We start from the raw sequence: 18,498 nt of genomic DNA, 5'->3' as shown, positions 1-18,498 counted from the left end.
AGAATATATGCACCCCCAATGTTCTCTAGAGCATTATTTACAATTGCCAAGATATGGAAGCAGCTCAAGTGTCCATCAGTAGATGAATGGATAAGACAACTATGGGACATTTACACAACAGAATACTACTCAGCCATAAAAAAAGTTCCACCCTTTGCAATATTACGGATAGATCTGGAGAACGTTATGCCAAGTGAAATGAGCTGGTCAGAGAAAGACAAATACCATTATGATTTCACTAATATGTGGAATCTAATAAACTGAAATAACAAGCAAAAGAGAGACAGACTCATAGATGGAAAGCAGATGATAGCTAGTGAGGGGGGTGGTTAGAGGGTGGAGCGATTGAGCAAAAAGGAAAAAGACTCATAGACATGGACAACAGTGTGGTGATTGTTGGGGGGAGGGGCGTATAAGGGAACTAAATGGTAACAGAAAAATAATACAATAAAGATTAAAACACAATAAAATAAAAGCACAAATTATTCTGGATGCTGACTACAGAACTTTAATTTTAACTTTGTTGTGAATAAGCAATAGTGTCATACTCACATTCTTTACATATTATATAAATGAATCAATCAAAAGACAAAGACAAAAGATATTTTCTTATGTGAAGACATGTTAAAGAAAACTGCTATCATTCTGAAAGTTCTCAATAATAAACAAACAGACTTTTCAGTCTATCATATGACTTCACTGGCTAGGCATTTTTCAGTACTTACTCATACACTGGAACAGCACACTAAAAATCATGTGAATATATTAGGAAGTCAGAAAAATATTTTCAGAACGTTTCTAAAGTTTTAAGTCCAGCATATTCAAAGATAAAGAAAACAAAACCCGAAAATCTATGTGAAGCAAACATGAATTACATCTACTAGGTTTCCTAACATTAATATAATTATTTAAAATTATTGAATAATTTTAATAACTATTAAAGTTTTGTTAAATATTCAACATGCCACTAATCGAAACTAATGCTAAACTAGAAAATTATTTCTCTATTTGTCAATTTTTACAACCAATGTAATACTACTGTAATAGGCATTAAAAGAAATACATTTCTAAGGCTGTAATACAGTGTATACAATATGCCTGTTGTCTATATTCATAACTGTGTAAGGAAACAATGAAAAGATATAAAGGAAACATAAGTGGCTACCTACTGAAGATGGGGAAGGGAAACAGGGACAGGAGTTAGGTTTGTCAATGTTCATCTTTTCAAACTGTTCTAACTTTTGAGCCATGTGAATATGTATCTACTTTTAAAATAAAAAAGTACATTTTTGTTACATAAAAATATTATTGTATTTCTTAAATCAGCAAAGACACACACATATACATGTGCGATTTAAAGAACAGAGCAGTAAGCTTTTCAAAAAAGAGGAAGAATTAAGGGGGGATTTTCAAATCACTATTGGGAGTCATGTTTCTGGGTCATAGTTCTGACTAAAGAAAATTTCACAATAATGACTCTTTCTTTCCTTTTAAAACTTAAGAATATTTTCCAAATGACCAGAACTCTAAAATAAGTGATTGTAACAAAAAAAAAAAAAAAGAAAAACAAATGATCTCCTTAAGGAAGATCTAATATAAATTATTTTATTTATGCATTAAATAATATATTGCTGGTTACAAATCATTTTAAATAAAAAAAAATACCTTACTGAAAGAGAAATGTTTTTCCTAACATTCCCTTCCCCAACCCTCAATCAGCCCTCTTAAATAGATTTGTACATTTAACAAAATTACAGATTAACACCAAAATGGTAATACTTTTTAAAAAAATCTAGATTTTACTTAGTATAAAAATAACCTCACAAACTGCATTCTAATGCCTAACTTCTCTCTACATTAACCTACCCTGTCTAAATCTGTCTCATGAAAATTCATGTTCCATTTTCCTCTCTCACACCAATAACATGTCTCAGTCTTCTCTAAAGCATACCAGGTACCTAGAATACCCCACTGACAACCCCTAATATTGTTCAATATTTTTATGCTATCATCAGCAACCCATATCTAAACATATGTATCTAGGTTCCCAGATAAACTAGATAGATCTCCATTAAATTTTCCATATACACTAAGTATAAAATGATTTAAAGATTAAAAACAAATTTTAAGTGTTTTTCAGGCACTGGGGGAGGGTAGAATGGACAGTTGTTTAATATGTAGAGAGATTCAGTTGGGGATGATCAAAAGTTCTAGAGATGGCTCTTGCTGGGTGGCTCAGTAGGTTGGAGCATCCTCCCATGCACCAAAAGGTTGCAAGTTTGATCCCCGGTCAGGGTACATACCTAGGTTTCAGGTTCAATCCCCAGTCAGGGCGAGTATGAGAGGCAACCAATCCATGTTTCTTGCTTACATTGCTCTCTCTCTCTCAAATCAATCAGTCTTCAATCCATCAACCAACCAACACATAAATGACATATTAGGAACTCCTCCATATGTATTCCATAGTTTGACTGCTCACCTAGAAAGAACCTTAATAATTTTCTATTATTAAGTTGACCTGATAATACATAATTCAATTCCGTAATCCTATCCTTAGGCACGTAGGCACAATGCCTAGGACTCACAATTATTTTAGGGGCCCACAAAAAATGTTTTAGTGTATAATATATTTGTCTTTACAACAATGCAATTATAAAATATATTTTTTTATAAAGAAAGGAATTCAGAAAGTCAAAGGTACCAAGTGTCTGTGAGAATCATAATGTGGTCCTGATGCTAATGTAAAACATTTTTGAAAAGAAATCATACACAAGAATAAATATTGAATGTTTGACATTTAAAAAAAAACTTCAATATTAGAATGATATAAATTATTTAATCCTTTTCAAACAATTCTTTATCAACAAATGTTATAAAGAAATAATTACATTTATACAAATAAATAAATGCTTAGAAATTAATTTAATAAAAATTTAAAGGAACTAGGGAGCCATATTGGCAAGAGGGGGGGAAGAAGTAGAAGGAAAAAAAAACAAAGAGAAGAGGAAGGGGAAATAATATTGATTAAAAAAACAAATAAAACCACCCCTCATTATTTAAATTAGCAAAGTTGAAAACACATCCTAGGTAAATTTATAGATTTAGCATAATGTCAATTAAAATCCCTAAAGGATGACCGAAATATTAAGAAATATACTGAAAGTATGTTGGCTGAATTCAAAAAAATAAAAAATGAGCATGTATCTAAACCTATGGATATTGGATTTTTTAAAAAAGACAAATAAAAACAATTTTCAAAACTATAAATTACTACATCTTAAATATATGGGGTCAACATGACCCCATATGAACCTTGAGGGCACTGATACTATGTGAAATGAATCAACAAAAAACAAATATTGTTAAGATCTCACTGATTATGTGGAATACAAAACAACTCATAGAAACAGAGAACAGCTTGGGGTGCAGGGGACAGAATGGGTGAATGTGGTCAAAAGGTACAAACTTCTAATTACAAGATAAGTAAGTCCCGAGGATGTAATGTATGGCATGGTGACTACAGTTACAATACTTTATTGTATACCTGAAAGTTGCTAAGAGTGTAGATCTTAAAAGTTCTCATCACAAGAAAAACTAGGGGCAAAAACAAATGTTTCCACTATAATAATAATGTTAACATGAAGAGAAACAAATTGATCTCTTCATCATCACTACATATCACACAGATTTTAGATGAATTACAAATTTATTTTTAACTAGAAAAATATGGACTATTTCTAGTAATGAAAGGCAGTTTTGTCTTTTTATGTCAATTAACTAACCAAATTATCAGAAAAGTCATCTGCAAAATGAAGAACACCAAAATAAAGACTAAAAAAAGAGAGGAGGAACTTTGCAACTGAAATGTTAGATAAAAGTTTTATCTCTCAAATTCACAGGGGTGGGGCTAGTCTATACTCACTCCTCGACAAACTGTCACAAAACATGACTTTAATCAAAAAGAGGCAGAGGTGCACGCACCCATTTAACCACGTGCCAGGCACTACTCACACCAAGCCCCTTATGAAGAAGATACTATTTTCATTATGTAGCAAACTGGAGAGGCAAGTTACTCCCCCAATGTAAGTAGTTAGGGGGTAACAGCTAGGATTTGAACCCAGGCAGTCTCACTCCACAGTCTATCCTCTCAACCACTAAGCTACTTGCTTATTTCCTCTGTACGACAAAAATTCATGGACCTTTTACTCTACAACTCCAAGTCTACCAAATAAATATAAATTACTATTATAAAAGACAAAACAAGTAAGAATAGTATTGGTATAGTGCTTTAAGGATTCAGAGGACTGTATGATTTTCAGCAAAGGGGATAAGGAAAGGCTTTTTGGAAGAAATAATATCTATATTGGGACTGAGAAGAAATGAGGCAGATAATAAATTATAGAAGAAAATATTCCATACTGAATGAACAGAATGACCAGCAGCACTAAATTAAGGTAAAAAAGCACTAACAACTCAAATGCTTGAGCTGAAAAGAATGAGAAATAAATGGAAAAGAAATGATTCAGAGGCCTAGGGGAGATAGACAATTAAGTACAGAAGGAAGGAAAGTAACATGGTCACAGTTTTTGAATGGCAACTGGATATAAGACATGAAGTAGAAAGAAATGACAGAAGGTGAATTCACAAATCCATGCATGGTAATGAATATTTCAAGTAAAAGGGGTTGGGGACAACAGAAACACAGAAAAAGGAATAGATATGTAGTACACAGTAACTACTCAAATTCTGATTATATTAAGGAACTAACAAGATCAGAAGAACAAGACTTAGTGTATCACAGTATAAAGACAACAAAAGGGACAGATAAGGCGACATTTGGAGGCCATATTTTTGGGAACCTAACACAGGAGAACACTAGGGGCAAAAACGGCTTACGTGAAAGGGTAGAAAGGACCCAAAGACAAACTGCTCCAACCTGGTTTGGCCATAACTTAAGAGACTTTATAGCGTCAACATTCTAAATGGTATTATGGAAGCAGATTGACAGAATTTGGTAACAAAATAAATGTAGCAGTGACTGAGGTTTTAAGTGCAAATGAAAGAATAATCTTTTCATTAACAGAAACAGGGGACAATGGAGGGAAAGCAGGTTTAAAGATAAAACAGACAGGAGTTCCACTTTAGAGATGGAGATTAAGGCTTATACAGTATGGTTATCCAGAAATAATGCTATATCCACAGGACTAATGCTTGGGTAAGAAAAGGCAGAGCTGAAAATACATATCTTACTCACATAAAAATACCTAGAAGTTCTCAGATTTCAAAAGAAAAGATATACGAAAAGAAAAAAGTATGAAGGGAAAAATGGATGAAGAAAAGTCTAAGAAACTATCTATATTCAGAAGGAACAACGAACAGCCAAAGAAGGTCTATCAGAGGTTAAGACCACCACCAGAAGAACCAAGTATAATGCAGCTGTGCTCCCTAACATTTTCCACATGAAAGTACATGAATAAGACAACCTGTGTGGGGCATAAGGGCATAAAGAAGGCTGCTAAGAGCTGGGCATTACTAGCTATTTTCCTAGGAATTAGGGAAATCCTTAATCTCTCTACCAGCCAACTGATTCACTGAACTGTTTAGAAAGCTCTGTATTTTCCAAAACCCCATATGCCAAAAATTTTAATATTCTACTTCCCTCAAGTGCCTCTTTCAGTAATCACAGATCAGTTTGGTAGAATGTTGCAGATGTGACAAAGAAAAACTCAGAAATGACTGCCATACTTTGTAACTGAGAAATCCTCGATGGCTTTATTAAGAGGAAAAGGCTAGATTTCAGAAGGAAAGAGATTAAAGTGGTGACATTTTTATTAGTCATGCTACCCTAAGTGGTTGTAAGAAGTAACCTAAATAGGATTCTTCAAATTTTTCTAGGAAAAACATTCTCTTTCAAAATAAATTATAATTGTCCCTGGCCAGTGTGGCTCAGTTGGTTAGAGCATCGTCCTGTAACCCAAAGGTTGTGTGTTTGACTCCCGGTCAGGATGCAAAAGATCACCAGTCCAGGCGTGTAGGGAAGGCAACCAATCAATGTTGGTCTCCCATTGATGTTTCTCCCCCACAACTCTCTCTCTAAAAGCAATGAAAAAAAAATGCTCTCAGGTGAAGATAAAACACAAAAATAAATGTTATAACTGTAGCATATTCTACCTTCTGACTCTTGTTTTAGTCACATTAATAAAAAGGAAAAATGAATAAAAATCCTTTGAAACTCTGCAACACTTACCCAGTGCGAGACTGACCGACTTTATCACAAATATCCAAAATGAGGCCCCAATCTTCAGCAGTATTCATCTCACTGGTTGCTTTCTCTGTACATTATAAAAAGAAATTGCAGAAATATTACTTTTTCGAAATTGGTAAGAGGTAAATGATCTGATTCAAATCATCAAATTGCAGTATAATCAAGACACAACAACAAATTACAATAACTGCCTGCAGTCCGATTAAAAAAATGTTCAAGTCCACCCTTAAAAGGAAAGAGGGACCCTTTTATTACCTACCATATTTATTTCTCCCATTCACATTTCAGTTGCTTGTTACTTATTATAAAAAATAAGCCATTGGTTATTCTTTATTAAAAATACTATATAGAGCCCTGGCTGGTGTAGCTCAGTGGACTGAGCGTGGGCTGTGAACCAAAGTGTCGGTGGTTCAATTCCCAGTCAGGGCACATGCCTGGGTGGTGAGCCAGGTCCCCAATGGGGGCATGTGAGAGAGGCAACCACACATTGATGTTTCTCTCCCTCTCTTTCTCCTTCCCTTCCCCTCTCTCTAAAAATAAACAAATACAATCTTTAAAAATATATTATATACAGGTCTATCTCTTTCTGCACATAAAAAGACAAACATAAGAAATAGTTTCATTATCAAATAATTCTTAGCTTTACTTGCCAGTGAAGGAACGTGACTAGGTATAGATCTCTATAAAACATTTCAGATAATTAAATTAATTATCTAGTTTTGGTTCTGGGTTCTGACAACAGGGCAGTGAACAAAAGAAAAACAAGCTTTAACTAAACATGTCCTTAATTAAAAACTTGAGAAATTAAAGATATAAAGAGAGGGATAACATTAGAAGCAACAACAGCAACAATACTCAGAAGACCCAAGAAGCACCAGCCTTTTTCACACTTCTGAATTCTCAGAAAATTCAAGTACTGGGAAGTCTGCAATTGAGAGTGAAGACTAAAGAAGCCCCAAAGTTAGGTGGACTGGGTGAATGTTGTTTGAAATGTACGTAGGCTCCATCTTCCTTATTCACGGGCTCTTGCAACCATCTCACCTCCACCTAAGAAAGTAAGTGAAGATTTGCTTTCTGGAGGTTAAAGCAAAGTTTCTCTAGACAAGAAGACATCAGACTTCATTGAGACATAGGCATGAAAAATAATAAATTACTTCCAGTTTCCAAACCAGCATGTAAGGTGCTTAGAAATCATCACTCCATTCTAACAAGTAAAACACCAAAAAAGTGAAAAATTGACAACTTTTCTCAGATCCCTTAGAAGTGAGGTCACAGGGCAAACTGCTGCCCCAAAATTAGAAACACAGACAGGTAAATACACAGAATCACAACTTAAAGCAGAAACATCATCAGAAACCAGGGTGAGGACATGAAAATTTAAACTGTAATGAACTGCCCTGGTTGGATAGCTCAGTTGGTTAGAGCATCATCTTGCTACAACCCAAGGTTGTGGGTTTAATCACCTGTCAGGGAACATACAAGAATCAACCAAAGAATACATGGATGAAGGAACAACAAATTGATGTCTGCCTGTCTGTCTCTCAAATCAATTTTTAAAAAGCATTATAAATTCCTGGAAGCTATGTGTGTACAAGTCTGAGAATCAAAATTCTAGAGGGGTCCAGCCACAGGGATGTCCACACTTTTGTAGGAGAAAAGTTTCCTTGCTTTCCCAGCAGAGGGGTGAAGAACAGGAACCATTTTGGGAGATACCAGAGCATTTTCTTCTTAACAAGGCCCACTAGTCTCAAGAACAACTATTTACCAGCCCCCAACCAACTAGGATTTTACCAGAGATTAACACATCTAGGTAAGTGAAATAGTTATCTCCAAACCACCCTGGTCACCCTGTTCCAGCTAAGAGGTGCAGGAGATACTGATGTACACGTGAGTAATTCACACTCCAGTGGCAGAGGTTCACTGGGAGTCTAAGACGTAATCACAGGAATCCAGAATCCTTCCCCAGTGATGTTTTGCCATCAGACACTAAAGACTGGTGTTCTGTTTATCTAATACATCATGGCTAACTTTCAGCAAGGCACCTGTTTAAGGTAAAAAAAGTCTAAAGAGAATGAGCAAGCGTCAGAACCAGACTCAGACATGGAAGGGAGGATGGAATTATCAAACAGGGAATTTTTAAAACTATGATAACATAGTAAGAATTCTAATGAAAAAAGGACACATTGTGAAAGAACAAAAAGGCAATGTAAACAGAGATGGAAATTTTAAAAAAGAATCAAAGAGAAATACTAGCGATCAAAAATACTAAAAAATGAAGAATGCCACTGATAAACTCTATAGTAGACTGAACGTGACTGAGAACAGAATCTCTAAGCTTGAGGATATGTCAACAGAAATGTCCAAAACTAAAAAGCAAAGACAAAAAATGACTGAAAAAAATTGAACAGATTATCCAAGAACTGTGGGAAACTACAAAAAGTGCATTATATACATAACTGGAATACCAAAGAATAAAGAAAAATCAAAAGAAATATTTAAAACAATACTGACTAAGAACTTCACCAAATTAATGTCCGACACCAAACCACAGGTCTGGGAAACTCTGAGGATACCAAGCATAATAAATGTCCAAATAACAACACCTAAGCATATCATATTCAAATGTGAAAAACCTACCTGAAATTCAAAACTACCCAAAAACCTCCTGTGTTACAATGCTCCAAAAGCCCAGAGGTCACACATCAGAAACCCCTCCACCTTTTTATATATAGTCCAATTATAATCCAGTAAAAGCTCAAAGCCCCCATCCTTCAATGCTGGTACATATTTCCACACCTATGCCTCTCCTTCTCTTGGGCAAGTAAAAGAAAAAACTTTGCTCTCTGCATTTTCTCCTCTTTATGAATTCTTTCAAAGTCCATATCGCTGACCGCCCTAACAGTAAACAGTCTAGGATGAGATTGGCCAAGAGGCTGAACGCCTCCAGTGTGCATGGAGTTATGGGCAGGAAGATTTAAACAGAAAGAAGACAGTGACTGGCTCTTTCTCTTTTTCTCGAGAATGCCTGGATGATCATGCTGTAGCTGTCTGTGTTTCTCAAAGGATGTTTGTTTTTTTTTTCCAGAGAAAAGTGGGATTTAGTAGCTCAGAGAATACTCTTTTCACCTTTATTATTGAAATTTTTACTATGATACTGTAGTAGTAGCAGCTATCTAACTAAAGCTAAAAGTAAAAAGAATCATACTAAGGAAGAAAAGGAGGAAGAAAGGAGGTGGTTAGCCAGTTCTTGGGGCTCAAGTTCTCCTACCCCCATTTATGTACACAACTGAAAGAGTTTTGATAAGCATTTACCAGCACTTTAACATCTGAGTTATATTTTCTTGGCCATTATCTATTTTTACTGTATTTCTTACACTTCATCCTAATATAAAAAAATCAAAATAGGAGAGCAAAGGACCAACGAAAAACCCTGTTCCAAAAGGACTCAGAAAATGTCTTTTTATAGTCAAGTCTGTCAACTATTTTATTTTTTATTTAATCTCTATTGTACTTTCTCCATTACCATTTAGAACCCTATACTCCCCTCCCCCCAAGTAATCACCACACTGCTGTCCATGCCCATGAGTTCTTTTTCCTTTTTGCTCAATCCCTCTACCCTCTCACTTCTCTTCCACTAGCTGCCTTGTCTCGATCTGTGAGTCTGTCCCCATTTTCCTTGTTAGTTCAGTGTGTTCACTGGATTCCACATGAATGAAAGCATATGGTATTTGTCTTTAATTGGCTTATTTCACTTAGGACAGTATTTTAAATGGGAGAAGGAACTCTGGGCCCAGCCTAGGATTGTTCTGGCCTGGCAAAGGGTGGCAGGGTTATTTTCCTTTGGGTAAATAACCTAGAGGGGACAGGCTCTGAGGTCCTAGAGGGGACAGGCTCTGAGGCAGAAGCCTGCCATTCTCCCCAAATTCTGTAGCTTTTGTATATTGTGTTGCTTTAGTTTGTAAACTAATCTTACATAAATAAGGTAATTAAAAACTAACAAGGGGAATGATAGGGGAACTCCAGAGTTAAAGATTCTACCCTTACCTCATTGGCTAAAGATTTCAGCCTTAGTTGATAGGCATAAGTGACTAATGCATGTGGAAAGCCTTACTCCTAAACTGTGTAGCTTTTGAATAAAGACTCCTTGTTTTTTTAATAAATCTCTACCTCCAAATTTTGCCTAGAGGGTGGCAGTGGACTGCAGCACCTCACTTGCTGTTCAGGAAGAGTAGAACCCCCCTCCCCCCCCCCCCCCACACACACACACACACAAACCGCTGGCTGCCCTTAGAGAAGGATTAAAGAGGCCAGAGAATAGCCTCACATGACTCTCATTCAAGCCTTTGCACAAGCACTCCCTTAGGCATTATGTCCTCAGGACAGTGAGGTTCTGGCCCACATCAAATAATCTTAAGAACAAAGCCTGGGGTCTGCTGACCACAGAGACAGAGTTTTATTCCAACTATAGATGGCATTTAGGACTCAGCTGTGTTTCAGCTGCAGGCCCAAAAAAGCAGCAAAACCAGATGTGCCAAGGTTGCTGAACTGAAGTCCAATCACTAGATCCATTCTGCCACTAAAATCACCAACCAGGAAGCTCAACTGAGCTTCAGTTTCCAGAGGTTTTATTAGAGTTTGCTTATTAAAGGTAGGATTAACCATTTTCTGAAATTCTACCTCCAGTCCCCTTCCTGCTTCCTAGTGGGGCTGATATGTAACTCAAAAGCCCTAACTATGTAATCATGAGATTATTCCTTCTGGAGTGGCCAGACCTTATTCTGAGTATCCCTAAATTAAGGTATACTATCAGGAGCCCACAGTGAACAAGAAAGATGCTCCTATCCCTCAGGAAATTTCAGGGATTTAGAGGCTCCCTCCCAGGAAACGAGGAACAAAGACATTCAAAGACCATTCTTTATTAGTTAGCACTCTCTATTAATGGGATATCCTATCTTAAAATAATATGTAAAGCAACTTCAAGTGGAACTGTTTAATAGAGAAATCTCATAGCCTTGCCCCTTTGACCCTCAACCCCTCTGAAGCCCAACAAGATAGACTGAGTGAGTCAACCTGAACAATACCCTCCAATCCAACATTTACTTCTTAGAAAAGGAAAGCAAGTTATTACTTTGATCTAGTAGTGCCTTTAAATAATTAATTCATCATCCTGCTGACTGGCACCCAAGCAGACTTTTTTAAAAGTACAGTACTTTTTTTTTTTTTTTTAAGAACACACTTAAATCTTAAAACCTATCACCTTATTTAAAGAATAATAGCTATGCTTATTAAGATTTAACATTCAAATGCTAATAGTTAACTAGAAATGGCAGGCTTGTGTCTGATCAAAAATAAACTGCCTATATTATAACTAAGTATGCTCTTACAGTTCCTCAATCAAGTTGCCTCCAGGAGTGTCTAGTACAGTCACGAGTGGATACTGTGCTGAACACTCATGAACCAACCTTGGTTATTTTCCTATGCATAAACAGGGTCAGTATCAGAAATGCAACCTAGTCAGAACTCTAAAACTGTTCAAATCATTTATTGATGACACCCTAAAATCAACAAACACAGGTGTGAAATTCTCAGTTGTAAAACAAGTATTTTTAAATCAGAAGAATATAAACTATTGCTAGCAGCATTCAACATGTTTTTGTAATTAGCAAATGAAATAAAAACTATTTACTTTCTAAGACAAAAACAGAAATTGTAGGAAAAGGAAAAGTGAAAACAAAAATTTAAAAAAATTGCTTCTAAAGAATTAAAAGCTTCTTGGTGATCTAATTTCATCCTCATATTATCCTTATACAAATAATGAACAAAAGAGATTGATAAATTTGCCTAGGAATACCCAGAAAATGACACACACACCCTCATTTAATTGTCAGTAACCTCAATGGATTGGGAAACTTTTTCGGATAAGCAGCTTATTTTGATCTTTTCAAAATTTATGACTGTCAAAGATTTAGGGAGGTGAGAAATGCTGACAGGACATTGCCCACCATGTTTAGGCTACAGGAAAAAGACTGTCATTCAATCAACTTAGAGATGCTCATCAAAAAATGGGCAATGAAGGGACTTCCTGGCAAGATGGAGGTGTAGGTAGATACACTTTGCCTACTTTGTACAACCAAAAGAGGGACAACAACAAATTTAAAATAAAAAAAATAACGAGAACTGCAAGAAAATGGAACTGCATGGAAGCCTGACAACCAAGGAGTTAACAGGCAAATGAGGGCTCATGGCAAGGTGGGGACTGGAAGACTGGAAGGTCCCACGCTTGCCTGTGGATTAACTGGAAGGAACAACGGGGGAACCCGACCGATGGCCCAACCCGGGGTTCCAGCTTGGGAAATAAAGACTCAAAATCTGACTGAAAAAACCTGTGGGGGTTGAGATGACAGGAAAAACTCCCAGCCTCACAAGAGAGTTCGATGGAGAGACTCACTGGGTCCGAGAATGAATATATATATATATATATATATATATATATATATATATATATACACACAAACCCACCGGCCCACCCAGGAATTAGCATCAGAAGGGCACGATTTGCTTGTGGGTAGTGGAGGAAGTGACTGAGAGCCCACCGAAAGCTAAGTGGCATGTTTCCCTCGTGGACCCCTCCCCCCACACTGTCGAATACCTAAGGCTCTGCCCTCTACTGTGTAAGAGGTACTCCAAGAAAAAATTTTTTGGCCCAAATGAAAGAATAGATCAAAGCTCCAGAAAAAAAAAATACAACTAAGCAATGAAGAGATAGCCAACCTATTAGATGCAGAGTTCAAAACAATGGTAATCTGGATCCTCACGGAAATAATGGGTATAGTCACACAATAGAGAAAAAGTGAAGGCTATGAAATAAAGGAAAATGTTCAGGGAACCAACAGTTAAGGGACGGAAACCAGGACTCAAATCAATGGTTTTGAGCAGAAGGAAGAAATAAACATTCAACCAGAACAGAATGAAGAAACAAGAAATAAAAAAAAATGAGGAGAACCTCCAGGACAATTTTAAACTTTCTAACATCCAAATCATAGGAGTACCAGAAGAAGAGGAAGAGCAAGAAATTGAAAACTTACTTGAAAACATAATGAAGAACTTCCATAATCTGATAAAGGAAATAGACTTCCAGGAAGTCCAGGAAGCTCAGAGTTCCAAAGAAGTTGGACCCAAAGAAGCACACACCAAGACACATCATAATTATGTTACCCAAGATTGAAGATAAGGAGAGAATCCTAAAAGCGGCAAGGAAAAGAAGTTCCCATAAGATTATCAGCTGATTTCTCAAAAAAAAAAAAAAAAACTTTCAGGCAATAAGGGGCTGGAAAGAAGTATTGGAAGTCCTCAAAGGTAAGGACCTACACCTAAGAATACTCTAACAAAGCTATCATTTAGAATGGAAGGGCAGATAAAGTGCTTCCCAGATAAGGTCAAGTTAAAAGAGTTCATCATCACCAAGCCATTATTATATGAAATGTTAAAGGGACTTATTTAAGAAAAAGAAGAATATCAAAACTATGAACGGTAAAATGACAACAAACTCACAACTATCAACAACTAAACCTACAAAACACAAAAACAAAAAGAACCTAAAAAATAACAAAACGAACTAAGCAAACAACTAGAATAGGAACAGATTCACAGAAACAGAGATCACATGGAGTGGGGAGCAGGTGGACAATGAGGGGAAAAGGTAAAGGAAATAAGGAGCATGAATGTTAGGCACAAAATAGTCGGGAAGGTCAAGAATAGTATGGGAAATGGAGAAGCCAAAGAAATTATATTTATTACCCATGGACATGAACTAAGGTGGGGGAATGATGATGGAAGGGGTGGATAGAGGGCAGAGGGGAATAAAGGGGAGAAAAAAATGGGACAAACGTAATAGAATAATCAATAAAATATATTTAAAAAAAACAAAAAATGGTAATGGAGAAAGGGGGAAAGTAAACTTAGCGGGGTTCTATCTTTGCCCACTTATGAAGAACAATTGCTGCAGCTGCATTTTATACCCAAAGCCCAAGGTAACTAACTTCCATCACACCATACTCCAGGAAAATAATGGGACATTAACATTTATGAAGATTAATCTGGCTGTGCTTTATGATACTGAATAGAAAAAAGAAAACCATGCCCAACTTTGTAGGATACAAACTGGCCCAAAATAATATGACTAGGAATGCAAATTTACTATTATAAAAACAAAACTTGATGCTTTAGCAGGGGAGGGAGATGACTCGAAAAGCCTCTCAAGCTTGAAGTCAAAATAACTAGAACATTGTAAAATTACCAAATAATGAAGGAAGTTCCAAGCTGGGAAAGGTAAGTTCAGTTTTGTGATAGACTAATTTTTTTTTAAAGTTAGTAACAGAACACCAAATAGAAATACAAGGCTGGAGATCTAGAAAAGTATCAATAATTCCTCTTTGATACATACTTACTGAGTGCTTACAACGTACCAAGCACTGTCCCTACAGTGCTAGGGAGGACAGAAATAAAAAGTTCTTATCCTTATGGAGTTTATATTCTACACAATCAATCAATCAATCAATCAATGTAGTATTTCTCTGAATAGTACAAAAAAAATAAAAAGGTAATAGTGAGTGGGTAAAGATGATTTTTTAATTTTTATTTATTTTTGAAAAGATTTTATTTAGTTATCTTTAGAGGGGAAGGGAAGAGAGGGAGAGAAATATCTGTGTATGGTTGCCTCTGGTGTGTCCCCTGCTGGGAACTGACCTGCAACCTAGGCATGTGTCCTGACTGGGAATCAAACTGCGGTTGTTTGGTTCGCAGGCCCGTGCTCAATCCACTGAGCTACACCAGCCAGGGCTGAATCTTTTATTTTTACAGAAGCTGATTGGGGGAAGTCTCTCTTAAAAACTGATTTGAACAGAGTCTTGAATGATGTGAGAGGAAGACTTTCAAATGCCTAAGAAAAGAATATCACTGGCAAAGAAAACAGCATAATATAGGCAGGAATGATCTTGGAGTCTAGATCCAAAAAGGTTAGAATGAGAGTAACTGGGGATCATAATTACATCAGAGACCCAAGAAGGGGCCAGAGTATGCATCACAATAAGGAATTTGCATTTCCCTGTAAGTGGAATAGGAAGGTACTGAGCAGGTAACATTATCTGACATTTTTCAAAGATCACTGACCTTTGTAGATGAAAACTGATTACAGGTAGCAAGAGTGGTAAGCAAAGAAGCCAAATAACAGGTTTTTGCCATAGTCTAAGAGTTAATGATGACCAGAGTAAGATAATAGTGGTAAGGTGAGAAGTGATAACATTCTGTATGTATTTTTAAGTATATTTTATTGATTATGCTATTACAGTTCTCCCAATTTCCCCCCTTAAGCCACCTTCACCCTGCACCCCCAAACCCTCCAGCATCTCCCTGCTTAGTTCATGTCCATGGATAGTATATAAGAGTTCTTTGAGTTCTCTGTTTCCTATACCATTCTGACCTCTCCCCAACTATTTTATGCCTACCAACTATGCTTCTTCTTCCCTGTACCTTTCCCTCCCTTCCCCCTCCCCACTGAAAACCCTCCATCCGATGTCCACTTTTCTGATTCTGTTCCTGTTCTAGTTGTTTCCTTAGTATTTGTTTTCATTATTTTTTTTAGGTTCAGCTGTTGATAGTTGTGTTTGTTGTCATTTTACTGTTCATAGTTTTGGTCTTCCTTTTCTTAGATAAGTCCCTTTAACATTTCATATAATAAGGGCTTGGTGATGGTGAACTCCTTTAACTTGACCTTACCTAGGAAGCACTTTATCTGCCCTTCCATTCTAAATGATAGCTTTGCTGGATAGAGTATTTTTAGATGTAGGTCCTTGTCTTTCAGGACTTCCAATACTTCTTTCCAGCCCCTTCTTACCTGAAAGGTTTCTTTTGAGAAATCAGCTAATAGCCTCATGGGCACTCCTTTGTAGGTAACTCTTTCCTTCCCACTTTTAAGATTCTCTTTTTATCTCTAGTCATGGGTAATTTAATGACGATGTGCCTTGGTGTGTTCCTCTTTGGGTCCAATTTCTTTGGGACTCTCTGGGCTTCCTGGATGTTTATTTCCTTCACAAGATTGGGGAGGTTTTCCTTCATTATTTGTTTTAAAAAGTTTTCAATTTCTTGCTGTTGTTCTTTTCTTTCTGGCACCCCTATAATTAGGATATTGGAATGTTTCAAGTTGTCCCAGAGGTTACTAAGTCTCTCTTCATTTTTCTGAATTCTTGTTTCTTCATTTTGTTCCTGTTGGATGTTTATTTTTTCCTTTTGTTCCAAATTGTTGCTTTGAGTCCTGGTTTCCTTTCTGTCACTGCTGGTTCCCTGAATATTTTGCTTTATTTAGTTTTGGGTTCGTTCATTTGTTCTTTCATTTTTCGACCAAGCTCAATCAGTTCTGTGAACATTTTGATTAACAGGGCTTTAAATTCTCCATCAGATAGGTTGGCTATCTCCTCATTGCTTACCTCTCTTTCTGGAGTTTGGTTCTGTTCTTTCATTTGGGCCGTATTTCTTTGCCTGGGTGCACCTGTTAAGTTGTAAAGGAGGCGACCTTAGATATTCACAGGAAGGGCAACCCTCCTTGTTGAGCTGCAGCACTGCCTGTTGGGGAGAGGCCAGAGAGGGAACGGTGTGTCTCACCTGCCTGTCTCTATCCCACTTTCCAACAAACTCGTGTGGGACTGGGAGTTACTCCCACTGCAGCAGCCACTGTAGTCCACAGTCAGCTCTGAGTCTCAGTTTCCCCTTAAGTCAGTCCTGTCTGTGCACTCCACTGCCTCACCATCTGCTGCCTTACAGGTCTGGTTGGTCTGGTTGACTGTTTCTTTAATTCCTTGGCTGCGGGAGTTCCATGCAGTTTGATTTTCTGGTACTTCTGGTTGTTCATTGATTTTTAAATTGGTTGTTATCCTCCTTTTGGTTGTGCGAGGAAGCGAAGGGTTTCTACCTAAATTTCCATCTTGGCTAGAACTCCTATATTTTTAAAGTAGAGCCAAAAGATCTTCCTGATAGAATGGATGTGGAGAATGAAGGAAAAAGAAGAATCAGTGATGATTTCTAGACAGTAGAGATGAGTGACATCTTTACTGTCACTCACAAATATCAATGGTGCCATCTGCTGAAATAGATAATGATGAAGGAATGCACAGGTTTGGGGAAAGAAACTAAGAACTATTGCCATCTCTACATTCCATATTAAAGGTAAGAAAACCGAGGCAGAGAGTATCTAAGCAACTAAACCAAAGTCATACTGCCAGTAAGTAGGAAACCTGGGAAATGAATTCAGGCAGTATAACTCCAGAATATGAATCGATAACCTAGAAGAAATGGATAAGTTCCTAGAAATATATAACCTTCCTAGACCAAATCATGAAGAATTAGAAAATCTAAACAGGCCAACCAACAGAGAGGAAACTATCAAAAACATCCCAAAAATAAAAGTCCAGGACTAGATAGCTTCACCTGTGAATTTTAGCAAACAATTGATACCCATCCTTCTCTTACTCTTCCAAAATATTGAAGAGGCAATACTTTCTAACACATTTTATGAGGCCAACAAAACCCTGATACTAAAACCTGGCAAGGTTAACACAAAAAAAGAAAACTACAAACCAGTTTCTTTGATGACTACTGATGTAAAAATTCTAAACAAAATACCAGCAAATCAAATACAACAATACATTTTTAAAATTATACATCAGGATCAAGTGGGTCTCATTGCAGGAGCACAAGGAAGGTTCACCATACACAAATCGATCAGTGTAATGCACCACATGAACAAAACAGGAAATAAAAATCATATAATTCTCTGCATCTATTTATAAATGTTTGGTATTTATAAACATATATACTTATACGTTTGTAAGTATATCTACTTACAAACATAAGTAGGTATATAAGTATATCTACTTATAAATATGTATTTATAAATAGATGCATAAAATTTACATATTTGTAAATATAAGCGTATCTTTATAAATGTATATAAGTATACAAGTATATTTATAAATGTGCATAAAATGCACTGGATAAGATACAACATCCATTTATGATTAAAACACTCAATAAAATGGGTATAGAAGTTTCACAACATAATAAAGGCCATATATGACAAACCCTCAGCTAATATCATATTCAGTGGTGAAAAAACTAAAGCTTTTCCTCTAAAATCAGAAACATCACAAAAATGTCCACTTTCACCACTGTTACTTAACATA

General features: G+C 36.5%; 1 protein-coding gene across 3 annotated transcripts in view; it reads right to left on the bottom strand.

The window, feature by feature from the left end:
- Positions 1-18,498, bottom strand: part of STAM (signal transducing adaptor molecule) — a 63,902-nt gene that overhangs the window by 39,368 nt on the left and 6,036 nt on the right. For 2 of the 3 annotated variants that reach the window (XM_037150731.2, XM_037150732.2), the window contains exon 2: positions 6,248-6,332. In XM_037150731.2, the coding sequence (XP_037006626.2) occupies positions 6,248-6,332 (85 nt within the window). Of the gene's footprint in view, positions 1-2,303; positions 2,401-6,247; positions 6,333-18,498 lie in introns of those variants that run through there. The other variant, XM_053654729.1, reaches the window with a different exon arrangement.

The sequence above is a fragment of the Artibeus jamaicensis genome, unplaced genomic scaffold (genome assembly GCF_021234435.1).
Source record: "Artibeus jamaicensis isolate MK-2021 breed Jamaican fruit bat unplaced genomic scaffold, CSHL_Jam_final contig_867, whole genome shotgun sequence".
In the NCBI taxonomy this organism is placed as follows: domain Eukaryota; kingdom Metazoa; phylum Chordata; class Mammalia; order Chiroptera; family Phyllostomidae; genus Artibeus; species Artibeus jamaicensis.
The sequence above is the reverse complement of the archived record's forward strand: the minus strand, read 5'-3'. Positions and strand labels throughout refer to the sequence as shown.